This window comes from Peromyscus leucopus, chromosome 8b (genome assembly GCF_004664715.2).
Source record: "Peromyscus leucopus breed LL Stock chromosome 8b, UCI_PerLeu_2.1, whole genome shotgun sequence".
NCBI classification, from domain to species: Eukaryota; Metazoa; Chordata; class Mammalia; order Rodentia; family Cricetidae; genus Peromyscus; species Peromyscus leucopus.
This window is the reverse complement of record NC_051086.1, coordinates 41,546,306-41,574,069: the sequence shown is the minus strand read 5'-3', so window position 1 is coordinate 41,574,069 and position 27,764 is coordinate 41,546,306. Positions and strand designations below refer to the sequence as shown.

At 43.3% G+C, this 27,764-nt stretch overlaps 2 protein-coding genes across 3 annotated transcripts; both read right to left on the bottom strand.

Moving 5' to 3' along the window:
• Positions 1-6,428: 6,428 nt before the first annotated feature.
• On the bottom strand, positions 6,429-10,857 carry LOC119086979 (zinc finger protein 182-like). The gene is made up of 2 exons (XM_037201173.1): positions 10,719-10,857; positions 6,429-10,647 (listed from the first exon to the last, which is right to left on the bottom strand). The coding sequence occupies exons 1-2, from the start codon at positions 10,855-10,857 to the stop codon at positions 9,638-9,640; spliced, it is 1,149 nt and encodes a 382-aa protein (XP_037057068.1). The 3' UTR covers positions 6,429-9,637.
• On the bottom strand, positions 10,629-24,644 carry LOC119087038 (zinc finger protein 39-like). Of its 2 annotated transcripts, none has more exons than XM_037201473.1 (5): positions 24,367-24,644; positions 22,435-22,492; positions 13,784-13,910; positions 12,204-12,296; positions 10,629-11,047 (listed from the first exon to the last, which is right to left on the bottom strand). In XM_037201473.1, the coding sequence occupies exons 2-5, from the start codon at positions 22,447-22,449 to the stop codon at positions 10,920-10,922; spliced, it is 363 nt and encodes a 120-aa protein (XP_037057368.1). In that variant the 5' UTR covers positions 22,450-22,492; positions 24,367-24,644; the 3' UTR covers positions 10,629-10,919. The 2 variants fall into 2 exon arrangements, with proteins under 2 accessions (XP_037057368.1, XP_037057367.1); XM_037201472.1 differs by having other exon boundaries at positions 22,435-22,658; positions 24,367-24,642.
• Between the last annotated feature and the right edge of the window lie 3,120 nt (positions 24,645-27,764).

The window sequence follows — 27,764 nt, the reverse complement described above, 5'->3', positions numbered from 1 at the left end:
AACATGTTGCTTTTTGGAAGGATGTAGACTTTGAAATTTTGCACTAGAAAAGTTGTTGGATGCTGTAAGCAGAGCTTAGTGGGTCATTCTAGTAGGATCTTGGAATACACTGGTGCTGAGAACTATGAAGAATGTGGAGACTCAAGTGCTGTGGGATGTTCTGTATGTCCTGTGGGAGCCCTTCTTGGGTTCTTTGTGGCGTTACCCAGCAGGTCCGCATAGAGGATCATTAGGACCATGGGCCTGAGTGCAGGTGTCTGAGATGGTCTGCACTTGGCTGTGCTGGGGGATGGTCTGTATGTCAAGTTGCTCTGATTGGTCAATAAATAAAACCTGATTGGTCGTGGCTAGGCAGGATGTATAGGCGGGACTAACAGAGAGGAGAAAAAAAAGAACAGGAAGGCAAGAGACACTGCAGCCGCTGCCATGACCAGCAGCATGTGAAGATGCCGGTATGCCACCAGCCACGTGGCAAGGTATAGATTTATGGAAATGGACTAATTTAAGCTATAAGCACAGTTAGCAAGAAGCCTGCCACGGCCATACAGTTTGTAAGCAATATAAGTCTCTGTGTTTACTTGGTTGGGTCTGAGCAGCTGTGGGACTGGCGGGTGACAAAGATTTGTCCTGACTGTGGGCAAGGCGGAAAACTTAAGCTACACTCAAGTTTCAGAAAGGAACACTATTAGAAACTTGGTAAGAGGCCATTCCTGTGATATTTTGGTAGATAATCTAGCTGCCTCATGAGGAAGTCCTAAGGACTTGCTTGAGGGTAAATGAAAAAGTAATGGTCTAATTTCTTTGTTGGAGGAAATTTCAAGACATCATAATGTTGAAATTGTAGCATAGTTGTTACTGTTGATATTTATGCAGTTCTACAATGCTTGTGCTAGAAGACAGGCTATAATTGTTAAGAAGATTAGCACCCTTGATGAGACCTCATCTGCACTAGAACAAGGGGAGGGTTCCTCCAGGGCAGGATCCCACCCAGATAAGCTTCCACCTTTTGAAAGGAAAAGGAAAAGAGTTTCATGTTCCTAGGAAGCAATTGAATGCAAAAGCTGATGCTAATGTGGTTCAAGGTGGGCAGAGTCCATCCAAAGATGACAGTGGAACTGTGCAGTATCATCCACATGGTATATTGGCTCTAGAGGAATGAAGGATGCAAGAGTGAGGGGGTTACAGATGCTTCCTCTGTGGTTTCAGAGAGCTGCTGAGGCCCCATCCACTATGGTCCCATTACTCTCTTTTGGAATGGTAAATATATATATATATATATTGCACTGTTATGTTCTGAGTGTGTAATTTGATTTTTGATTTTATAAGGATTTTACAATTTTAAGAAGTGCCAGCAGTCTCTGAAGAGACTTTGAAACAGTGTTAAAACAGTGGGGACTTTGGAGTTAGACTGAACACATTTTGCATTATGATAGGGCTATGAGCCTCTGGGAGCCAAGGTTTGAATTAAGATGTCCCCATATGTTCAGGCATTCGAACACTTGGTCTCCAATTGGTAGCACTGTTTGGGGAGGTTGAGGATGTATGGGTTTTCTAGATGTTACTAGGGGCAGGCTTTGAGATTTCATAGCCTCATCCTACTTCCTGTTCACTCTCTCTGCTTATTATTTGTTGAGACATGATGTCTTAGCTTCCTGCTCCTGCTGCCTTACCTCCCTGCTATAATGGACTCTTCCTGCTGCAATTCTAAGTCAAACTTTTCCACAATTCACTTATGGTTGTGGTAGCTTATTTTTATCATAGTTACACAAAAGTAATCAATGCACATGTGATATGATCTTTCACTGAGCCTTGGGCCCAACTATTAGACAAAAATAGCTGCCTAATGATCTCTGGTAATCCTCCTCGCTGCCACCTCAGCAATAGGAGGAGTACAGGGATGCACCATAACCATTGCTGGGCTTTTCATCAGATGAGGATCTCACCATGAAATGAAAGCACTTTGCTGATGAGTCATTTCTTCATCCCATCCCATGAGTTTCCTCGAACTATCTGTGCTCCCTTACCCACTGACCTTAATACTTGAGTTCATGAATACATTTTAATTTCAGAGAACAGGAACAAAGAGTGTTTATTAATATATTTCAATAAATTGGAGAATAGACTTCAGTGCTTTACAGATGACATTTGTTGCACATAAAATCTGAATGACATAAGACGTGCAAGGAATAACAGAACCACAATAATGATCCTCTACTTTTATATCCATTTCCTATTTTGTCCAATTAACATATATGTATTGTCTGGTGCCATTATCAACGTGTTCAAACTAATAAGCCAAGCCTGATGGCACATGACTTTATTCCTAGTACGCATGGAGGCAGGCAGATCTCTGAGTCCTATGGTAGCCTGGCCTACATAGGGTGTTCCAGGACAGCCAGGGCAACATAGAGACCACATCTCAAAAAACCAAAACATAACAACAAAAAACCCTACTGTAAATAACTAGTAATTAATGCTTCTGCAGTCACATTCTCATCCACGTTAGTCCACATTTTGTGTATGCACATGTGCTTCTACCATGGTACCTGTAGAAGTCAAAGGACAACCAGTGGGAGTCAATTTTTTTCCACCATGTGGGTCCTGGGGATTGACTCAGGTCCTCAGGCTTGGCCATAAGTGCCTTTACCTGCCGAGCCATCTCAACAGCCCGCATCCTTCTTATTCTAATTTTCAGGAACTTCCTAAACTCACGCTCCAATGAATTTTTCAAGCATCTGGAAAAATTCCCTTCAAAAAATTTTAATTCTGAAATAAGATTTTTGTCCTATAATAAATTATTCTCTGGTCAATTTATAATGTGACTATATATTTCCTTATGTACATAACTACTTTTCCTTTTAAATTTGTGCATTTATTTAAGATTTGTCTACAATTATAATCTGGGAGCTAAAAACAAGGTGTCACCAGGGACAGAAGGGCTATTTGAAGGGGAAGATGCAGAAGTAATGCCTGACTTCTCTGTAATCATGGGGGGTGGGCATGAAGAGCATGCAAACAGACAGACTGACACCCTATGCACCCTATGTTGGCTTCGCCCTATGTACAATCTTGAATCAGCCTCCCAAATCCTGGAACTGTGCTTGTTTTTGGTAAGTGCATGGCTGTTGCTTATTTACCAAGAGAAACCTAATGTTTTCTATACATGTCCCAAGTCCTTCAAAACAGCAGTTTCCTTATAGGCTATTTATTGCCCACGTTAGTCCACATTTTGTGTATGCACATGTGCTTGTACCATGGTACCTGTAGAGGTCAAAGGTCAACCAGTGGGAGTCAATTTTTTTCCACCATGTGGGTCCTGGGGATTGACTCAGGTCTTCAGGCTTGGCCATAAGTGCCTTTACTTGCTGAGCCATGTCAACAGCCCGCATCCTTGAACCACATTTGGAGAGATGAAATTATCAATCAGAAATTATGACTAAAAAGACCAGTGTGTAACAGAAGATAGACTTCCTCCATGTCTCCAGGAACTATTCTAAGAGTTGTTATGGAACTCTCACCCCTCCCCATTCCACTATGCTAACAGACAGAGCTAGGTCATATGCTTAGCTGACCTCAAGCTCTACTATAGAGCTACAGTAATAAAAACAGCTTGGTACTGGCATAAAAACTGGCATGTGGACCAATGGAATCGAATTGAAGACCCTGACATTAATCCGCACACCTATGAACATACAATCTTTGACAAAGAAGCCAAAAAATGTACAATGGAAAAAAGAAAGCATCTTTAACAATTGGTGCTGGCATAACTGGATATCAACGTGTAGAAGGCTGCAAATAGATCCACATCTGTCACCGTGCACAAAACTTAAGTCCAAGTGGATCAAAGACCTCAACATAAATCCAGTTACTCGGAACCTGATAGAAGAGAAAGTAGGAAGTAGTCTTGAACGCATTGGCATAGGAGATCACTTCCTAAATATAACACCAGTAGCACAGACACTGAGAGAAACAATCAATCAATGGGACCTCTTGAAACTGAGAAGCTTTTGTAGAACAAAGGATACGGTCAACAAGGCAAAGTGACAGCCTACAGAATGGGAAAAGGTCTTCACCAACCCTACATCTGACAGAGGACTGATATCCAGAATAAATAAAGAACTCAAGAACTGGGCGGTGGTGGCGCACGCCTTTAATCCCAGCACTCAGGAGGCAGAGCCAGGCCTCTCTCTGAGTTCGAGGCCAGCCTGGTCTAGGAGCAAGATCCAGGAAAGGCACAAAGCTACACAGAGAAACCCTCTCTCAAAAAATCAAAAAAAAAAAAAAAAAAAAGAACTCAAGAAATTAGACATCAAAATGCCCAACAGTCCAATTAAGAAATGGGCTATAGAACTAAACAGAAAATTCTCAACAGAGGAAGCTCAAATGGCTGAAAGACATTTAAGGAATTGCTCAATATCCCTAATCATCAGGGAAATGCAAATCAAAATGACTCTGAGATACCACCTTACACAGGTCAGAATGGCTAAGATCAAAAACACTGAAGACAGCTTATGCTGGAGAGGATGTGAAGCTAGGGGAACTCTCCCACTGCTGGTGGGAATGCAAGCTTGTACAACCACTTTGGAAATCAATATGGCGCTTTCTCAGAAAATTGGGAATCAATCTCCCCCAAGACCCAGCTATACCACTCTTGGGCATATACCCAAGAATGCTCAATCATACCACAAGGGCACTTGCTCAGCTATGTTCATATCAGCATTGTTTGTAATAGCCAGAACCTGGAAACAACCTAGATGCCCTTCAACTGAAGAATGGATAAATAAAATGTGGTACATATACACAATGGAATACTACTCAGCAGAGAAAAACAATGACATCATGAGGTTTGCAGGCAAATGGATGGATCTAGAAAAACATCATCCTGAGTGAGGTAACCCAGACTCAGAAAGACAAACATGGTATGTACTCACTCATAGGAGGATACTAGATGTAAAATAAAGATGACTAGATCACTACTCACAACTCCAGGGAGGCTACCTAGAAAACAGGACCCTAAGAAAGACACAGGGATTGCCCAATGACAGAGAAATGGATGAGATCTACATGAAAAACCTGGATGTGGGTGGGGGTAATGAAGGGCAAGGTTTGAGGGAATGAGAGCTTAGGGGAGCGGGAGATCCCAGCTGGATCAAGAACAGAGAGGGAGATCAAGAAATAAAAGACTATGATAAATGAAGACCACATGAGAATAGGAAGAAGTAAAGTGCTAGAGAGGTCCATAGAAATCCACAAAGATACCTCCGCAATAGACTACTGGCAATGGTTGAGAGAAAGACTGAACTGACCTACTCTGGTGATAGGATGGCCAAACACCTGAATTCTCGAGCTAGAAAACTCATCCAATGACTGAGGGAACCGGATGCAGAGATCCACGGCCAGGCCCTAGGTGGAGCTCCAGGAGTCCAATTGGCAAGAAAGAGGAGGGTTTGTATGAGCGAGAATTGTTGAGACCAAGATTGGAAAAAGCACAGGGACAAATATCCAAATGAATGGAAACACATGAACTATGAACCAATAGCTGAGATGCCCCCAACTGGATCAGGCCCCCTGGATAAGTGAGACAGTTGATTAGCTTGAACTGTTTGGGAGGCACCCAGGCAGCGGGACCAGGACTTGTCCTCAGTGCATGAGCTGGCTGTTTGAAACCTGGGGCTTATGCAGGGACACTTAGCTCAGCCTGGGAGAAGGGGACTGGACCTGCCTGAACTGAATCTACCAGGTTGAACTCAATCCCCAGGAGAGTCTTTGCCCTGGAGGAGATGGAAATGGGGGGTGGGCTGGGGGGAGATGGGGGGGGGAGAGGCAGGAGGGGGAGGCCAAGGGAATCCACGGCTGATATGTAAAATTAAATTAAATTATAAAATAAAATTAAAAAAAGAAAACAAAAAAATTTTAAAAAGTAAAAAATAAAAAAAAATTGGAAGATTGATCTCACTTAATTATAACAAGTACAGCTGAGAAAAATCTCTGAATAGTAACCAGAAGAGATGAAAGCCAAATTGCACTTTGGCAAAGTGTAAGATGGTGTTGTGTAGTCAAAGAATATTCTGTTGCAGCCTCCTACCAAATTATTAGTATGTACTTGTAAACTGTGACTCTCATTACTATGTTGACTGTTTACTAATTCTAGGTAGCATTCACAGTATCTACTTTAGACATGTCATGTTGAGAGTTGAAACTGGTTCTATTCTTTTAAGCAAACATGAGAGATTACTGAAAAGGAACTTATTCTGAGACTTTCTCTCAGAGGAGGGAAACACGCACCATTTGTTTGCTTGTTTGTTTTTTCCAGAGCTGAGGACCAAACCCAGGGCCTTGCACTTGCTAGGCAAGTGCTCTACCACTGAGCCAAATCCCTAACCCCTCACGTACCATTTGTTCACAAAGTTCTAAATCAATTCACAAGATAGCTGTGAAAAATATCTTTATTCATGTTTTTCTACCCTGATATTTATTCTCTTAGAAACACTGGCTTACTTTAAGACATCACCATCTTAGAAAAACACAAACATCCATACTTAGCAGATAGTTGGTGACAATCACCATATACACTTATATGTTAAAAGATTAAGAAAATACAAACTAGAGACTTACCAGATGTAAACAGGCTAGGATAGTATTTAATGTAGAAAACCTTAATGAAATCACAATAACCATTACAATAAGTTTATTTCCTGCATGTCCCTGCATACAGAGAACATCTGTTAATGTGATAAAATCATATGCACAAACCTTACATACATCAGGGTATGTTGTGCCTGATGTGTATCAGTATCTTCTGAATGAAAACATTCTCATCCTGGAGGAAGGCTCATTAAGACTAGGAAATAAACCCCTAAGTCTCATGAAGCCCAGAAAATGTATAAATTCACGAGGCGCATTCCCATGTTTGTAAAAGCGGGAAGGGCTGCTGGGAGGGAGGGAGGGAGGGAGGGAGACTGCCTAACCCTATGTGGCCCACTCTGTTTCAGCTTTCAGGAGTCCTCCCCAGGCTGGGGTCTTTTCAGTGATGCAGCTGCGGAATCACTCCTGATCACTCCTGTGCTTGTTAGGCCACCTCTCACCCATACTCCTGAAACCTCCACAAACTCACTGATGGGATTGCAGTTGGACAGAACTGTGTATTCTGTCTGTTGTCAGTGCCCTATCCAGGCCGAGTACTTATCTGTCCGTACCTCCTCAGGAAAGGACAACAGTCCTTCAGTTCAATGGCATTCCTGGTATCCACTAGTGTCAAATGCATCTCTCAAACTGTGGTTGTGACAAACACAGATGTCCTCAAATGTAGACCAAACCACTGCATCAGGCACCATTAAAAATAGTTACCATCTGGCATATTCAACAATCTTTTTTTTTTTGAGACAAGGTCTCATTATGTAGCCCCGCTGGCCTGGAACTCCATGTAGATCAGGCCGACCTCAAACTTACAGATATCTGACTGCTACCTTCTGGATTCTGGGATTTAAGACACATGCCACCACACCCAGCTCAAAAAATAATTTTAATACTATAATTAACACTTCTTAGAAACGGACAATTTCATTTTATGAATGATTTCTGATGCATAAAAATGTGTATGGATATACATATGTTTCACACATGAAACATACTTTTGTATCTCCTTAATGAAATGCTGGTGCCAGGTAAGGCATTTAGAATTTACTGAAATTTCATGTTTCTTTTTCTCCATAAAATGGTGTGAAAATACAAAGGTAACAAGAAGGGCCCTCTCCTGGGTGAATATTCTAGCATGAAAGGTCCCCTGTCTGAAATACTTTTAAAATGGGTTACAATGATTTTGCATTATGTTGCAAAAAGGTTATATCACTCATACAAACAAGAGATTTATAAACACATATAAAACCTCTGCTCTCTCCAATGAAGCATGTCTGTAAATCAGTGTCCTTCTCTACACCACTTCTCTCCACAGATAATCTTATCTGCTTTCAGACCATGAGTATAAATCCAGGGATAATGTACTGCAGGACTTGGGGGGTTGAGGCAGGAAAGAAAAGAATCATCACAAATGTTAAAATTCCTATAGAGCTCTGGCCATGTTCTCTCCATAACACTACACATACAGGCTGCCAGTCTTCGAGCAAAAAGGTAAATCTTAGCACATGAGACCTCTGCTAACAGGACTTCTCACAATGACATTTTCCATATCCATAACCATTCTAGATATGCTTTTCCACGTTAACAGCATTCCATCTCTAATGAATTCTCCAATGTGGAGTTCAACTTCCTATAAAAGTGCTGTCCACATCCATTGCATTAATGTACTTCCAGCCCATGAGCTAGCCAGAGTGTTTCCATTTGGTAAAAGTCTTGTTCACATAACCACTCTTGTGGTTTCTCAGCAGTGAGGAGTTTTCTGATGCGCACAAATGTCTGTTATACTTACCTAGGTGGGAGCATGTTTAGTTGTGTGAGCTCTTGCACACCCAAGAATATGAGATATTTTCTACATTCTTTAAACTCACAGGTTTTTTCAGTTTTTATATTCGCAGGGTTTTGTGTTCATGTGGTTCTCCAGTGGAGGTAGGTGTCCATCTTACAGAACCAAGGTTTTGCACATATTGAATTGATATGGCTTATCCTATGTGTCTTCTTTGGTATGCAGCGAAGGATTCCTCACATTCAGAGGGCTCCTCACCTAATGACTGCTGAGATCTGACATCTGGGAACAGGTTTCTCCACACACTGCACCAAACAGTTACTTGGCTGTGTATGTCTGACGTGCAGTGAGTTGTGTCTGCTGCCGAGAGCTCCTCCTCCCCTTTGCATTTCCGAGCACTCTGAAGTACATTTGGAAATGTTTCCTAGTCCTTACATCAGAAGGCCTCTCAACTGTGAGGCTTCTCTAATGTGTAGACAGCTCTGACATGTGGCAGGTGACTGTTTTATAGATTGCACTGATAAGTATCTCTCAACTGTGAGATTTCTCTGTGTAGACAGCTCTGACATGTGGTAGGTGACCGTTCTATAGATTGCACTGATAAGTATCTCTTAACTGTGAGATTTCTCTAATGTGTAGACAGCTCTGACATGTGGCAAGTGACCGTTCTATAGATTGCACTGATAAGTATCTCTCAACTCTCAAGTCTGTGAGTCACATGGAGAGGTGACAAACGTCTGAAATGCTTTCCTACATTCCTTATATTCACAGGCCTTCTCAGCTGTGTGAACTCAAATTCACAGAGATGGACTTCTGACTAACGGGCTTTCCACATAACTACACTCACAGGGCTTCTCATCAGTGTGAATTCTCCAGTCTTACTGAGGACTGATTATTTCCAGACCTTACATTCAGAGGGTTTCTCACCTGTAAGAGTTTTCCAACAACTCAAGTCTGGCATCTGGCAGAAGTCTTTGGACATATCCCACACTGGTACCTACCAGTGTTTGGGGTTCACTAATTATGAGATGTGACATAAGACTGACGATTGCTGCAGCCTTTACATCCACAGGGATCTTCACCTCTGAACTCTCCGAGGTTCAGGGAGCGATGACAAAAGACTTTTCCTACATTCTTTATGAACCTAGGGTTTCTCACCTGTGCAAGCTCTATGATGTCTGTAGAGGTTTGTCTTCTGATAGAAGGCTTCCCCAGATTTCATGCATGAGGCTTCTCACTCAAGTGAGTTTTTTGATGTATAGTGAGATATGACTTGACACTAAATGATTTCCTACATTCTTTACATTCAAAGGGTTTCTCACCTGTGTGAATCTTCTCGTGTGTAGAGAGATTTGACTTCTGGTTAAAACGTTTTCCGCATACATTACACTCATATGGTTTCTCGCCTGTGTGAATTCTCTGATGCACGATGAGCCCTGACTTGATACTGAAAGTTTTCCTGCACTCTTTACATTCGTAGGGCTTCTCACCTGTGTGAACTCTCTGATGTATAGTTAGGTCACACCTCCTTTTAAAGGCATTCCCACATATGTTACACTCATAGGGTTTTTCGCCTGTGTGAGTTTTCTGATGTACACTGAGATTTGACTTTACACTGAATAGTTTCTTACATTCTTTACACTCATATGGCTTCTCACCAGTGTGAGTTCTGTAGTGTAAGTAGAGATTTTGTGTGTGCCTAAAGGCTTTCCCACATACTTTACATTGATAGGTTCTCCCACATCTGTGACGCCTACGAGGTTGGTTGTTTATTTTTGCAGATGTATTGCATTCATGGGGTTTTTTACCTGTGTGAGGTCTCTGGTGCACACTGAAATTTAACTTTGGGCATAATTTTTTCACACAACTACTCTCCTTACTTGAGAAGACACTCTGATTAACCCTCTGTTTTGGCACCTGACACACGCATTTCTCATCGTCATTACATCCACAGGGCTTTTCCCATGAATTCAGAGTGCTCTGAAGGTTTATAAGGCCTGGTTTTGTATTGAATGTGGGTTCACAATCAGTACATTTATCATATTTGTTTTTTATGCATGTTTTAAAATGCTGAGTATGGTTACACTTGTCAGAGAATGATTTCTTACACAAGTTACAATCAAAAGTGTCTTCCCTTATGTGAGGCCCCTCTTGGGCACTAGGACCTAACTTACCAAAGGCTTTCCCGTATTCCTTTAACTTACTTGGATTATCTCCAAAGGAAATACCTTAGGTGTCCACACAGTGTTCCCATTGAAGGCTTCATCGTGTTGACTATACAGAAAGTGCCGTTGCCCACTTTCAACACTGTGATCCAGACGAAGAGGCTCAGGAGGTCTGCATGACATCTTGGCTGCAGTAAGGTGATCAAGTTCCTGTATAGGCTGCATGTCACTGGGTTCACCAGGGAGATACACATTTTCCCATATATCAAGCATCTCAGATCTCATTTTAGAAGAGTTTCTATTCTTAATAGCCAGGTGTAAAACATGGTTGGAACTCATATTAAATCTTTTCCCAAATTTGATTCTCTTCTCAGCTGAAGATTGTCAGTGATTACCATGTGGTTCAAATGTCTCTTTTGATTGTCCCAACTGGTCTCGTTCAGGCTCTTCACATTCTCCATAGCTGAAAGGAAATAAAAGTTGCCCTACATGAACAACACAGAAGTCATTCTGATAGAATTCTAACACGAAAGTGAAGAAGTAGCCCCTCCATGAAATAATATTGTAAAACAGGGTCTGGAGAGTTGACTCAGAGGCTAAAAGCACTGCTCTTGTAGACCTTCCCCTGGGTTACAATTTCATAGCAAATCAGCACAAATCTGTTGACTTCGAGCGAGCTCCACAATGAAAAAGGTCCAAGGCTAACTAGATATTACAATTTCCTCATCAAACAGGAGTCTTTGAACAGGCCTTGGTTCATCTGGGCTCCATGCCTATGATCTCCTGGATAACATACCACCCCTTGGGTCTATCCTACTAGGAAGTCTTTGCAGATGCTCCTTAAATTACATAAATTCTGGTATCTTGATATGCACTATTTGATTCTGACATCTTTTTACATATTTGAATTCCACAGGTGAGTGCCTGAAACCTATGTTTTCAATATTAACATAGAACTACTAATGCCACTTTGGAACTTCTCATGAAAACATAACCACTTTGAAGACTAGAGTTCCTATCAAATTATGAACTATGTACCAAATTGGTAAGTCTCAAAATTAATCTGATATGAATTTTAAAACAATCTCCTTAAAACTGCTTTAGCTTTAGAACCATCCTATATTTTTCACTCATTTATTCAACTAAGAAAACATATTTTTGTGGTTATTCTTTCAATGCCAAAGATTTCGTGTCTCAACACAGCAGAAGCTCTTTAAACAAGGCAAATGTGGGATCACCACTGTTGGTCCTACATAGTAGACCACTGTCTATGAGGAATCAAATAAAAAGTGATAAATGCATTAATAAAGCCACGAATAATGCTTACAATGAAGCATCACATAAACACAGAGGGGAAGGGACAATGAGGTTTAGAGTAACTACTTAATGAAATGTTCAAGAAGAGCGAGCAGAACTTGCTAGATTACAAAATACACAGCAAAACCAGGAAAGGCGGGTACACCTGGAAGGGAGAGCCTCCCTTGGACACAAGACAGCAAGCATCTGATTACGAAGTTAGTCTCTGGAAGATGGCAGAATTGAGTGAAAAGAACTTCACACTCCACCACCTGATGACTGTTCACTAGCCTGGACCCCCTGCCTCGGGCACATTCACTGACCTGGGAGCCTTTGGTTTGGGGCATCTTCTTCCTTCCATGGCCCAGCTCCCTGCTCCAACTTCAGGATCAACTCAGGTTTGGCATCACACTGATCTAGTAATAGGAAACAGTGTGCAAATTGTAACCCCAAACACAAAATACTGGTTTCAGACTCCGAGCAATGATTGGACCAATATGAACACTCTATGAAAATATGGCATTTATAACCAATGTTGAGGACATTAAAATAAAAGCAATACATACAGAATAAAAGGGTTATTCTGACTGACCACCTGGATCAAGGGGAAAAAAGCAAGTAAAAAAAATTTTACAATGCATTGAATCAACAAAAGTCTAAAGCTCCTCAGCCAAAAGATGCAGGAGTTGGCAAGATCAGATGAGTGACCAGTGAGCTCTGAACCTCCCTTCCCCGGTACGACCCCGCCCCCACATCCCCAACACAACAGGAAGCAGAGGAAAGCAGGAGAAAAACAATGTATAAGAATTTAATACAAACGAAACAGCAACAGAGCTTCAACAGAAAGAGTTCCTTTCTTTTAAAGATAAAATCATCTTTTGGTGTCTTGGGTTCAGTTCCCGTCTCTGCTACTCTAGTCTTGGTATTACCAGATCAGCTTACTCCACTAGTCAGGGAAGAAGAGCTGACTGGAGAGAAGCCTTTTCTTGGAACACCAGGGGACGCAGCACAGAAGGGCGTCTCCTAGGCAGCTCTCCAAGCGAGCTGAACAGTCTGTGGCCATAGCCAGAGAGGGACTTGGTACACAAACAGGAAGGCACACGTGTCAGCGAGGACTGTCTGCCCAGTCAAAGCCTCACTTACTTTCCATCAGTCACAACCGTCTCTGTCAGGCCCCAAGGGACAGGCCCCCTTCTGACCCCTAGGGGAACATGACGGCTGAGTCACCCAGAATCCACCAAAACCCGGGAGAGGAAAAGTCTGTTAGAAACTTTGAAACTGTGCTGGGCTGTACTGCATCTTCAGGAGTGAGAGCAGACAGCTGTCCTCAAAATGCCCTGGGACTGTTAAAGCGGCCAGTACTGCCCTGAGAGGAGTTACACCGGCTATCAACTGGGAGTCAGTCCTTCTGCTCAAGGCAACCAGGGCAGCTAGTTCATCAAACTACCAATTCTCAAAGTCTTTGCTTCTTATGGGGGACGGGGGAAAGGACATTCGAAGTGCTTACAGTAATCTAACGCACTTATCATTAACATAAACAGCGCTTACAAAGATTCCACAGCTTAACACCTGCCCAGTACCACAAGGAAAGTTCAGTTCCCCACATCTGTGTCCATACTACACATAAATCTAAGTTTACAGACTTATAAAACACTGATCATTATGTACAGCACACAAGTACGGAAATGACAACTTTCATTATAAATATGTGCAGTTACTATATGTCAGTGAAAGCTAGGTGGGCGGTGGCTTACCAAGCATGTGCAAGACTCTAGGTATGGCCACTAGCTCAGGAAAAAACAAAACAAAAACCCAATCCAACAACCACCACTCTTTGAAGTAGCTCCTGTATTTACGATAAAGGAATGTGCTGCTAACAGGATTACTGTAGCCTTCTACTCACTCAAGGACAGCAGGCTGCTGTAGGTCTCCAGCATCACATCCCTGTAGAGCTTCCTCTGAGCATCATCCAGGTCCTGCCACTCCTCCCAAGTGAAGTCCACAGAGACATCCTCAAATGACATCAACCCCTGTAATGAGACAACATCCCTCAGCCCAAGTCTTCAGCCTTGGGCAAGAAACAGGAATATGGGAGGTCAGGAATATGGGAGGTCACTCCCCTACACAAGCATCTCTCCCGTGAGATGTACCTTACAGGCATTCTTTATTAAGAAGAAAAACCATAAACCTACAAAACACCTTGCCTGCTCACTAGCTTGATGAGTGACTGAGGTAGTAAACGTGTATACATAATGGATATTCCTTTGGCTTTCACTTAAACACATGCCCAACTCCAACCAGAAGAGCTGCTAGTACCCACAAAGAAATACATATCGCCAGTGTCCTATGAAGAAGGGGAAACTGGCCAGGTGTGTTGATGCACACCTTTAGTCCAACCCCCTAAGAGGAAGAAAAAGGAGGACCTCTGAGTTTGAGGCAAGTCTGGTCTACATAGGGAGTAAACTAAATTGGGATAAATGACAGTCACTATGATGGGGAGGAGTTACACCCGATCTTAGACATGCTTGCCTAAAGTTTCTTCTATCAAATGCACAGATGCCTACCAGGCAATTGGACAAACAAGATCTTACAACACATTTTGACAGGAAGATAAAGAATTAAAATTTTCAGTGGTATCTAACTTCATCAAACTGAGTGAAATGGCTTTAAAGTAACTTAGGACTCTAAACAAAGAATCAGAATTACATTCCACGACCGAGGAAAAGATGCAGATGCTGAGAACTGCAGAAGACTTGAAAATTTATTCTGGGAAAACAGGAAAGTTCAGTATTAGATAATATACTAAGAGCATGGTGGGTCTTACCTGTAATCCTAGCACTTGGAACGTTAAGGCAAGAGGACCTGAAGTTCAAGGCCATCTCCAGCTATACAAGCAGTTCATGGGCATCCCAGGATACTTTGTTTTAAAAAGTCCTCTCTCTCTCTCTCTCTCTCTCTCTCTCTCTCTCTCTCTCTCTCTCTCTCTCTCTCTCTCTCTCTCTCACACACACACACACACACACACACACACACACACATAGCATGAATCTTAGAAGTTCTTATTAATAAGATAAAACCCAGAGCCAGGTATTGGGGTGAATGCTGAAGATCAGAAAAGTAGAACAGGCCACAGCTACCTCACCTCAACAATTCCTCAGCTGATCCTGTTTCCTCAGACTGGAAGCCTCTGAGTCCTCATCCAGAATGAATCTCAGCTGAACTGCTGCTCAGAAGCCTAAAAGCTTAACCAGCCTTGTTCCTGGTCCTCATGCCTTATATACCTTTCTGCCATCACTTCCTGGGATTAAAGGCTCTTGTTACCACGCCTGGCTGTTTCCAGTGTGGCCTTGAACTCACAGAGATCCAGGTGGATCCCTGCCTCTGGAATGCTAGGATTAAAGGCTTGTGTGCTACCATTTTCTGGCCTCTACATCTAGTGGCTGTTCTGTTCTCTGACACCACATAAGTTTATTAGGGTACACATATTTTGGGGAATATAATATTGCCCCCCCCACACACACACACAGATGTGTGTACAAACATTTCAACATAAATATATATCTATGGAAAAACTACATGGCCAATCCATGAGCATGGGAATTCTTTCAATCTTACATTTTCTTACTCAATTTCTTTAATATCTGGAAGTCTTCATTATAGAGCTTTTTAACCTCATAATTTAGAATTGTTACATTATTAGATTTGCTAAATTTATATTGTAAATGTGACTGACTTCTTTCTCTGTACAACTGTTACTAGTTTATGGAACATCTCTTGAGTTTTATATGCTGATTTTGTATTCCTGACATCCTGTTGGAAGTGTTATCATTTCTGAGAATCTTCTGGTGGAGTCCTTAGGGTGAAATGTGTAAGATCACACCACCTGCAAATGAAGGTGATTCGATTTCTGCCCTTCCCATTGGTATTCCTTGTATTTCCTTCTCCTGCCCTGGACAACACTTCCAGCACTGTACAGTTTGAACAACCTTGTCTTGTTAGTGATGTTAAAGGAAATGCTTCAGCACTTCACATTTAGTATAACAGTGGCTAGGAGTTTGTCAAAATATAGGCACAGACAAAACTGTCTGAAAAAGACTTCAAAAGCCCAGGAGTCTATTACAAGAATTGACAAGTAAGACAGCATGGAGTTAGAAATACTTTGCCAGCTATACATCTAGCAGTAGATTAGCATATATAATACACAAAGAACTCAAAAAAGTAAATACTAAAGTACTAAACTAAAGTCACAAATAATCCAACTGATAAATGGCCAGGACCAAACAGGTCCTCCTCAAATGAGGAAGTAGATATGCTCACTGTCATCAGCTACCAAGAAAATGCAAATAAAAGCTACACTGGCATCCCAATTTCACCATTACAACAATTTTCAATTAAAAACAAACAAGTGGAGCCCAGCGGTGGTGGCACACGCCTTTAATCCCAGCACCTGGGAGACAGAGGCAGGCGGATCTCTGTGAGTTCGAGGCCAGCCTGGTCTACAAAACGAGTTCCAGGATAGGCCCAAAGCTACACAGAGAAACCCTGTCTCGAAAAACCAACCAACAAACAAATTGAAAAAACAAAAACAAAACAAACCAAAAAACAAGTTGCTGAGGATGTGAGAAAACAGGGATTCTTATATATCACTTATACATCTTATACACCTGTAGAAATCAATATTAAAGTTCCTCAAAATACTAAAAATCAAACTACCATGTGATTCAGATATTCCACTCCTGGAAATATACTCAAAAAGATCTGAGCCAGCCTTTTACAGAGACGTCCAATCATCATGTTTAATGTTGGTGATATTCACTTTAGTCAGAAATGGAACCAGCTAAGTGTCCATCAACAGATGAGAAAATGTGATAAAAACACAACGGAATTTTATTAAGCCACAAAGAATGAAAATGAGAACACCAGTTAGGAAAATGGGTGGACCTAGAGGTAACTATTACGTTGAATTAAAGCAGAATCAGAAAGACCAGTGCCACGTTTTCTCTCATCTATGGGATCTAGACTCCAGTGCTCACCATATGTGCATATATATGTAGGTGCACCGAAAGAGGGGGACACTGACGGGAGAGTGAAGAGGAATCAAGGGGGCACAGTAGCACACAGGCGACATTTGAAGGGGACCCACTTGAGGGGGAGGAGAGCAGCCAGGAGGTGGGGATAGGAGAGACATGGCACTTCACGTGGTAAAACAAGAACAAACGAAATGTCCTGGGCACAGAGGGGACACACGCATGAACATGTAACAGACAGCTGGAGCTGTTGCTACCAAAGCGCAAGCCACCACACCTGACATCCTAAATGCAGGAAGAGGCATCGGTTAAAGAACATCATTCTAGCTGACAGCAGGCACTGTGAACCCTAAGGCTGGGTCAGTGAGCATCTCAACAAATGCTCTGAATAACTACACTATATACACATATGAAGTGACATTAAATTCACATATAGAGTGTATAAGAACTGAGGAATTACAAGCTAGAACTACTCTGCCTTTTTTTTTTTTTTTTTTTTTTTAAAGAAAAAAGGCCTTTCTAAAAGAAACTGTAGGGGAAAGACTCCATTAATATAAAGCCTTGACTGGACAGATGCCTCAGTGCATAAATTACACATGTCATGAGATCGGGAAGACCTGAGTTCAAATCCCAAATCCATGTAAAACTGGCACGGAAGCAGATGTCTGTGACGTCAGTGCCCTATAATAAGACGGGAGTCAACAACAGGAGAATCTCAAAGGGTAGTTGGCCTCGCATATAACAAACAACAAAGAGACTGTCTCAAACAAGGCAGAGGGCCAGCCAACCTCTCAGGCTGTTCTCTGACCTCCACATCTAAGTCACGGCGCTCACACACTTGAATATACTCACATCCATGCATACAAATCCACGTACAAATGTACAAGCACACATCACACACACACACACACACACACACACACACATATATATATATATATATATATATATATATACACACATAATACACATAAAAGGTTTGAAAATTGTGAACTCTCAATTGAAAACATTGGAAACTCAATGATAAGTAGGGCAAAACAGGTGGTGTAACACATATGTGACTAGAGAATTTACTGTTATGTAATGTCAGAACAAATAATCCACAGTCAAAACCAAATATTTTATAAATTTAACATAATACACAAACCCCCAGATCTATAAATCTCAGCCTACAGATCACAAGCTATGTATGTAGTAGAAGGTCAATGTTACCCAAGGAAAGACTTAGCCCTCTGCAGAGATCCTGGGCATGAATCTCTACTCACCTAAGCCTTTGGGCCTTGTGTACGGTCTCTATGCTCACAGTGGCAGGCATTTGTGGGGACAGGCTTGGATCATGTGCCATCAGCTTGACCTGATATGCAGGAGACTAAAGCAGCCAATGGTGGTCAATGACATGCACATAACTGAATCCTAAGAAATGCTAAAAATATTGGGTAGGAGGAGATTCACTTGCTAACTGGCTGTGGTTATCGTCAGGCACTGTTGCCTAAACAAAGAGCTAATGACACAGGCCTCCAGGGACGGAAGACAGCCAGGAGTTTCTACAAGGTGACTCTTCTTGGACCTCACTCTGCTCCTGGTCTCTTGTTGACTCTAGTGAATCCTCTCCTAGGCATACGTTGTAACCACGAGTACAATGACATCTCTGAATTCTCTTTTTTCCTAGGTACTACGGAACCTGTAGATGAGTGGGGGACCCTCAAAACTTGTTGGTAGTGACCAACAATTTCCTTAGGGGAAACTGAACATTTAACATCAGGAAACAGCACAGAAGTCAGCGCACAGAGGCGCATAGGACCAAGCTGCCAACAGCCAAGGGAAAAGGTAGAAATCTTCATGAATGCAGCGACACTGAAAATGGCCAGCCTGGAGGTAAACACACTCTGTTCAACTTTCAAGCTCTTTAAAAAGCTATGAGCATTTCACACAGGGGGGAAACATGGTCTGGTGGGCTTCTAGCACTTCAGAAGAAAGTCTTTAGCAATCATGACACAGAACAGGACAGGAAGAAGCCCGCCTGCGTTACTACAAAGCCTGCATACCACAGGAAGTAGTGTGAAGCCCCTTAAAGGGAAAGCACAACTTTAGAAGGAAAACTATGACGTAACCACCGACGAGTGACAGCTAATGAGCAACAGGCTCACAGCCGCATCTGCCACTGCGCCTGTAACTCACTTGATCTATTTTAGACTTGGCGATGGCTCCCCTGGTAAATGAGCTGGCTGGCAAGCGTGTAAACATGAGCCGGATCCCTGGACCCCACATGGTGGAAGAGCTGGATCTCACAAGTTGTTTTCTGACCTACACACACACACACACACACACACACACACACACACACACACACACACACACATAAATGTTAAAATGATGTTAGAAGTTGAAGGGATGGCTCAGTGGTTAAGAGCACCTGTTGTTCTTACAAAGGACCTGGGTTCAGTTCCTAGCACCTAGCATATGGTGGTTCACAATTACTTCTAACTTCAATTCCAGGGGCTCTGACTCTGACACGCACATTGTACATACATACATGCAGGCAAACACTCATACTTACAAAATAAACCTTTAGAATTCTAAAAGTAAGGTAATTTTGAGTAATAATAATAAGGCAGCAGTACAAAGCGGCACACAAGGAGTCTAGGCCTAGGGCAGACAGAGGAAGGAGCTGATATGAAGACAGGAGGTGTACGGTCAGCAAGCCTTAGCGGGCTTGTATGTAACAGCAGTGTTTGCCAGGAGACACAAACAGGAACAAACAGAACCTACAACTTTTCAGGTCAGAATTGAGTCAGGAGGACTGGCAGGTTTCCTAAGGCCAGAAGGAGGCCATCCCTCAGGCTTCCTAGTGCTTCAGGACAGTCGGGATCACCAGCCTCACCACACTCTACCTCCTTTCTGAGTACACCTCGGGGCAAAAAGCTCAACACTGTCCAGGCTGAAGACAGACCCACAAGCTCCACAGAACCAGACCTGTGACTCCTGGGAAAAGCATGGCCTTTCTGCAGCTAAGACTTCGAGGCCAGCAGAGCACAAGGTGAGAAAGTAAAGTGTGCCCATCCCAGCACTTTAAGTCCTTTGCGGAGGTCACCTTTTGGTGACATCTTCACTCCTTCCAGTATTTACAGAGGTATGCCAGCATTCCTGTCCCCTAAATGACTTTGGCCTCAGTTTTCCAATCATGTTCCTTCCAGGCTTCCTGACCGTGAACCCAAACCACTGTGTAGGCCAGTGTGGGTAAGAGTGTGTGGTATTCTTCTCACCTTTCCCTGCTGATTCCTACACTCCGGCTTCTGCCTATGAAGAAACTATCAGGCAATGCACTGGTCCTGAGTCAAATGTACATACAGCCATGGAGAGCCAACACTGTGGGGATGGCAGTCTGGCTGGCTCTGCATCGTGTGTCTCTACGATGGTCCCATATTCTATATCAGGGCAGGAGCTCCAGGAAGGTGGAGACCAGGGCAAAACCTGTGAATTCTAAGAGCCTGGGCTCACGTCATGCTTGCTGCCTGTGAAGTGAGGTGTTCCATTAAAAGTCATGTGTTGTCTGAGCTAGAAACTGATGATTTTGTGTGGTCTACCAACTAGACCGACCGGCACACTGACATAAACATACAAAAGCAAAAATATGTAATATTCAGATCCATGCTCCTGTTTTTACTGTGCTCTGTGTGCCTTTCTCAGGACTCCCACACTAATGGTATCCCACTAACTTCTGTTTTCCCCCACTTACTCCCCAGGCCTGCATTGCACCCACTTGCTAGCAGTACAGCTCATCAGCACTCAGGCCTCACCACTGAGGAACAGACCCCTCCAGCCTAGCAGAGACGGACAGTTCCAGTGTGAGCAGGAAAGGAGATACTCGTCTTTAGGCAGCCACACTTCCTCACCATCTACAGCATCACATGCTGCCCCTGGACCAAGAATGAACAACAAACAAAGCCAGCAGGAACTGCAATCCTAACATTAGACCTCAGGGAGCAAAGGACAGGGAGGGAAGAAGAAAGTCCAGAGAAAGAAAAGGGAAGAGAAGAAGAGAAGAGAAAAAAAGAAAGAAAGAGAGAGAGAAAGAGAGAGAGAGAGAGAGAGAGAGAGAGAAAGAAAGAAAGGAAGGAAGGAAGGAAGGAAGAAAGAAGAAAGAAAGAAAGAAAGAAAGAAAGAAAGAAAGAAAGAAAGAAAGAAAGAAAGAAAGAAAGAAAGAAAGATGAATTCCCCCTTCTAGTGTAGGATAAAGGCCATTTGGTAGACTGTTATCAATACCATATAAGGAAAGAATGGAGGATCTGATTTTCACTTTGACAAGGGAAGCTTGAGGTGCCTTTGCATAGCTACCCAGGCATCAAACTTAGGATCTGAAAGCTGAGCAAAAGGTACAAGTTACAGAGAAGTAGTTGAGAAAGGCAAGCCAGGGAGGCCCGAAGTCTGCAGTGGGGTGGAAGGGACGCAGAGCTGAACACAAGGATAATCTCATGTGAAGTTCCAGCAGGGTCACGACAGAAACGGAAAGGGGGGTCGAGGATAACACATGTAAGACCAGAGTCCTGGCCCCCAGAACCCACATTAAAGCCAGGCAGGTATAGCGGCAGCCTGTAACCCCATACTTGGGAGGCAGAGACAAAGGATCCCTAGGGCAAGCTGGCTGGTTAGACCAGCCAGAGTCCATCAACTCAGTGAGAGACAGACACTGCCACATAAATAAAAAAGAGTGATGAAGGAAGATACCCAACATCAACTCGGGTCTCCACAGGCATACACCCACTTATGCATTCTCATTCACATTTGCCCACATCTACAAACATTCACACACACACACACACACACACACACACACACACACACACACACAAGAAAAAAAACTTGAAATGGAAGAATTGGCACATGAAGATCACTGATAGTAATTTCAAATGTGGCAGAAGTTTCATGTAAGGCAGCTAGAGAATTGTGCTGGCATTTGACTATAATTTAAAATTCTGATGAAACCCATGTGTCTGAGTACCAGAGAATCCTGAAAACTGTGAATGCTCTGCTCGGCTCTGGATTGGGAGTGAAGCATTGTACACATCATTGTGCATGTGTCTATGAAGCCTGTTGAGATGTCGCAGGCCATGGGAATTGATCATATCCTCTTCCTGAGGTCAATCCAAACTCTATAACAAATGACACAGGACCAGAAAAACTAGTGATGCCACGTGGTGGTGACATATGCCTTTAATCCCCAACACCAGTGAGGCAGGAGGCAGGTGAATCTCTTTGAATTTGAGGCAAGCCTGGTCTACAAAGCTAGTTCCAGGACAGCCAAGGCTACACAAAAAAACCCTGTCTTGAACCCCACCAAAAAAGAAAGAAAAAAACCAGTGGCACAGTTCAAATGACTCTAAAGCCTTTACAACATGGTTCTGGATACATTATGATCTGTGCATATCTGTCTTATGTTTGTTTTTCCATTCCAGTTTTAATTAAGGAACTCTCACAAAGCTCTTAAACCACAATGTAAAGCGAGGTCGAGAATAATCGCACCACTTACCACAACTGTGCTCATTTTCCTCGCTCTCTAAGGCACATGGAGCACCTTGCAATCGCAGCTGGAAGAGAAGGCGAACAGAGGTGAACCGGCATTTGCTGTGCCTTGATTGTGGATTCCGACATGCAAAGATTGCTACATACTTGCTGAGGGAAAAAGCTAGAAAACAACGAAAAAGCCTCCCGAGGGGAACCAGTCTCTTACACTGGAGAACTGCCACAATAGATCTAAAGGGAAGAACACAATGAATTAGAGATTAAACTTCTGGTTTACCCATAGGTTGGTGACTTGCTGCTTGCTTAGTGACAATATCATGAAGACATACTGCAATGTTTTAAGGACAGGTGTTTAATGATGCAGTCAAAGAAATTGCAGAAAACCCTCGGGCAGGATTTTCTACTTTCCTGTCAAAGCAGAGGCACCACACAGGATCCCATCTCCATCTCTTGGTTTACATATTTAAGTTTCACAGACAAAATGCTCCGTACAGTCTAAACATTTTGGCCCAGGACTGTCTCTGTAAATGAACATGATCCATATTTCCTGCAGTACCTTCCAAGTACTGTTTAACCAGAGCCTGCCTATGGTGTCCATGCCTGGGGGGAGCTCCCTCCCAAGATGCTCCTTAGCTTTGTCTCTGCATGTGCTCTGGCCAGCAGGGCCTCAATGCGACAAAAGTACAGTTTCCAAATGAGGTTTCCCATGCCGTCCTGCTAGGGTTATAGTTCTGTGTTACCATGTCCTGTTAATAACATCCATTTTAAAACAGCATCGAGGCTTCTCAAGAAACTAAAAGTACAACTACCACAGGATCCAGGAGTCACAGTTTTGCATGTTTCCACAAGAACTGAAGTCACACTGTACAAAACAGCTCACTCCACTGCACACTATTGTACTATGGGTTTTCCCTCTGGGCTAACATTATTCTCCCATCTCCATCTTTCATCCCCATCTGGAGCTCCCCCCAGGCATGAACACCATAGGCAGGCTCTGGTTAAACAGTACTTGGAAGGTACTGCAGGAAATATGGGTCATGTTCATTTACAGAGACAGTCCTGGGCCAAAATGTTTAGACTGTACGAAGTATTTTGTCTGTGAAACTTAAAATTGACAAAGATTGACCAGGGGGCCATAATAATGAAATAAGGCAAATAACCCAGGTCTGCAGTAGTGGTGAGGGAGCTGTTACACTCTAAAATAGAAGAGGAGGGGCGTTACAGACCTTCATCTGGGATTCCAACCATTACCACCCAGGGCAACCTCTCTCACCTTGCTAGTGACCTAGAGTATGCAGGAGATGAAAAATTAACTGAACATGGAGCTTGATGAGGTGGCTTCCATGAGGTCATTATCCATAATGGGGTGGGACTTGGTGGTCTGGTGTGTGTGTGTGTGTGTGTGTGTGTGTGTGTGTGTGTGTCTGTGTGTGTGTGTACCATCCTCTCTACATAAGTAAGCCCAATAAACTCACTGGATCACCAAGTTGGATCATGATGAAGTCTTTCCTTTAGTCGTTCCTAAGGGCCCATCTGAGGTGAATAGACATTTGTGTATGTCTCCCCAGTAAAAGTCTGTGCAACTACTGTGCACTCTCCATAGAAGCCAACACTTGTAAGAGCCTTCTAGATGAAGGAGAGGGCAGGAGATGCCCCTGCCCAGGCTCACCCCACACCTCAGGCTGCTCAGGCCCCAGGGCTGTCACTGCTAGACAATGGGACACCAGATACAACAGTTGTGGCACCGGGGTCAGGAAGAGGAGGAGAAGGGGTACGGCTGAGGACTAGTCTCCCTGCAGCATCAGGGACGGGGGAGGCTCGGCCACGTCAGGACCGGGGGCGACAGAGGCGCAGCTCAGCCCAGCACGGGGCTCCCAGATCGCACCGTGTGCACACCGCAGAGCACCCGCCCCGGCCGGCAGAAACCGGCTGCACTCACCAGAAGGCAGGCGTCTGACTACCTCTAGATGTCATAACAGCCTGGCGCAGGACTGTGTTTGCGATCCAACCCCCCCGCAGAAACCGGAAGCAAGATGGCGGCTCCGGAAACAGACCGGAAGTGCGCGGAGGCTGTCCTGATCTCAGAGCGTGTGAAACTGTCTTAGGTTCTTGGACAGTTTAGGGCATCCCGGTCGCCAGCGACATCGCTGCATTTTGGAATACATCAAAGCTCTAAAAGTGCATGCTTTGTGAGGCTAAACCCAGAAACAACTGCTTAATGCAAACAAAACAAAACTTCAGCTGGGTGGGCATGGTGGCACACACCTTTAATCCCAGCATCAAAGAGACAGGTGAGCAGATCTCTGAGTTTCAGGACAGCCTGGTCTACATAGAGAGACCCTATTTCAACACACACACACACACACACACACACACACACACACACACACACACACACACACACACCTTGTGGAGCTAGAGACATGGCTCCGTGGTTAAGAGCACTGGTTGCTCTTCTAGCGGATCTGAGTTCAAATTCCAGCACCTACATGGCAGCTCACAACCAGCCCCGAGGATCCAGAATCCTCTCTGGACTCTCTATGGGCATTGCACACATGTGCACAGACCTACAGGCAGGCAAAACCCTCATACACATAAAATAAACTATAATTGTTAGGTAGCCAGAATAGCTAGATAGGCATTCCATCAGGTCTTTTGTGGATGGACACACCTTAAGTTAAGGAAAACCAAAGTACTACAACTGCCCTTAGAATTCAAACCACCACATGAAAAGAGGGAAGCATGGATTCAATTGCCCCTTCTCAAAATTTAAAATTCTTCCCAAAAGAAAGAAGAGAATAGCCGCTCATTGAGGCCCTTTAAGGGAAGGCAGTTTCCTATATATAATTTTCTTCAAATATTTTCACATTTAAAAAAATAATAAGTAGAGGACCGGAGCCATACCTCTGGCTCTGGGTAGAAGTGTGGTATTTTAAACTGCTTCAAGGATTATAAAACCAAAGACACAGGCTGGGTGTGGTGGCCCACATCTTTAGTTCAAGCACTGACGAAGTGGAGGCAGGCAGAAATCCGTGAGTTCCAGGCCAGCCTGGTTTGTATAAAAAAAATTCAGTACAGCCAAGATATACAGCAAGACCTTGTCTCAAAAGACAATAAATAAAACATCAAAGACACACAATTGCCCCATTCTTACAAATTAATCCAAATAAGCTTGTCAATCTTGTGGATAGAAATCTCTTGGGGAAGTTGCCCCAGAAATTTCCGTGTGTTGTATAAAAGCCTATTTTCTAATGGAGTCTTTGGTCCATGCTCACTCTTGCCCTTGACAATGTTTCACCTTGTTCTGTAATAACTATGTCCTGTACTATGCAATGTTTTATTTGATCTCACTAGATGGAGAACAATGCCTGAGGAACTGAAGGAGAACCAGAGTGACTTCCTAGAAGTACATTCTTGGTTAAAACCTTTCCTACTGATTTTGCTCCTGACTGAACCCAGTTCCACACGTGCCCTTCAGTTAAAAAAAAAAAAACTCTCCCATGCTTTCAATAACTTTGGCCTTGCCTACTCCAAAAGGTACTCGAGATCTTTGTTGTTGTTGGTTGACAGGGTTTCTCTGTGTAGTTTTGGTGCCTGTCCTGGATCTTGCTCTGTAGACCAGGCCTGGCCTTGAACTCACAGAGATCTGCCTGGCTCTGCCTCCCCAGTGCTGGAATTAAAGGTGTGCACCACTGCCACCCGGCCTGTGGTTGTTGTTGTTTTTAAGACTAATTTATTTTTATTCTAGGTGTATAAGTGTTTTGCCTGTATGTATGTAAATGTACCATATGAAGATAACACTGAACTGATCTTCCAATCTCCACAGGACTAATAAATAGGCTTGTGCCCTGCTCTATGATTATAGGCATTTGCCACTATACTTGGCTTAACTTTGCTTCTTAGAAAATATTTTATTATAGAATAAACACATAAAACTAAACAATATAATAGACTTTTCACGGCTTCAACAACTACTCATTAGGCACCTTTAAACTTTCTTCATTGCTTTAACCCACTCCCCACCCCATCAGCCCATACATGCTTGTTTTTAGTTCCTTTGTTTGTATAGTCAGACGTGCGTACATTGAAATGTACACTTTTGGAAAGTGGTTTCATCAATTATGTGTGTAGGGGGTTTGCATTGCATAAGGGTATCTGAGGAGGCTGGAGGCGTCCATTTGAGTTTCTCCCTGCCCCCAAGAGCTGGAGTTACTGGCTCCTATGAGCAACTCAGTGTGGGTGCTGGGAATTGAACTCAGGTCCTTGGGAAGAACAGCAGTGTTCTTAACTGCCAAGCCATCTCTCCAGCAGCAAACTTTCTTTTATTTCTCCTCTCTCTCTCTCTCTCTCTCTCTCTCTCTCTCTCTCTCTCTCTCTCTCTCTCTCTCTCTCTCTCTCTCTCTGTGTGTGTGCCTGCTTGTCTCTATGTGCACCTCTTGTGCAGTGCCCACAGGAGGGGGCACTGGATCCCTTAGAACTGGAGTTACAGGCAATTGTGAGCCCCTGAATATGGGAAGCAAACCTGGGTTCTCCATCAAGAGTGGTGAGTGCTCTTAGCCACTGAATCACTTCTTAGTCTTAAAGCTACAATTTTTTAAATTTTTTATTTACTTATTTTTTAGACAGGGTCTCTCTATTATTTAGCTCTGGATATCCTGATACTCCCTATATAGATCAGGCTGGCTTCAAACTCACAGAGGTCCACCTGCCTCTGCCTCCCAAATGCTGGGATTAAAGTGTGTGCCATCACTCCTGGCTTATGAAGCCACAATTAAATGTACACTTTTTTTTATTTATATGTATGAGTGTTTTGTCTGCATGTATGTCTGTGCACCAGTGCATGCCTGGTACTTTCAGAGGCCAGAAAAGAATGTTACACCCCCTGGAACTGGGGTTATAGACAGTTTTGAGCCACCCACCGTGTGTGTTCTGAGAACCGACCTGGATCCTCAGAAAGAGCAGTAAGTGCTCTTAACCACGGAGCAATCTCTCCAGCTCCTTAAACGTACACCTTTGACAAACAAATACCTCCATAGATTCTTCATTTGTTTTAATATTTTATACTTTGCCAGCATGGGAGGCACAGAGGTCCTTGTGCTCACAGATAAGCACTAAGGGAACCAGAAATGTTAAACACATAGGGCTGTTCCTTCAAAGAGAAAGAGGCATAACCTGTAATCTGCCCAGAAGGCTGGGAGTGGATGTGCTTAGTAGCCTGGTGATGTTTGCACTATCTGGTGGCACCACACTGGATCCTCCCCCAGACCCTGAGCTTGTCAACCTAAATAGAATTTATCTTCATGGAAGGTGTCACATGTAGCCAATCTATAGAATCCA

Coding starts and splice junctions, on each gene's coding strand:
- LOC119086979 (XM_037201173.1), bottom strand. CDS start 10,857: ATGCTTGATATATGGGAAAATGTGTATCTCCCTGGTGAACCCAGTGAC. Junction 10,648..10,718: donor TCTGGATCACAGTGTTGAAA/GTGGGCAACGGC, acceptor TGGACACCTAAG/GTATTTCCTTTGGAGATAAT.
- LOC119087038 (XM_037201473.1), bottom strand. Junction 12,297..13,783: donor CAGCAGCCTGCTGTCCTTGA/GTGAGTAGAAGG, acceptor TCCTATTACTAG/ATCAGTGTGATGCCAAACCT. Junction 11,048..12,203: donor CCCAAACCAAAGGCTCCCAG/GTCAGTGAATGT, acceptor ATTTCCTTTCAG/CTATGGAGAATGTGAAGAGC.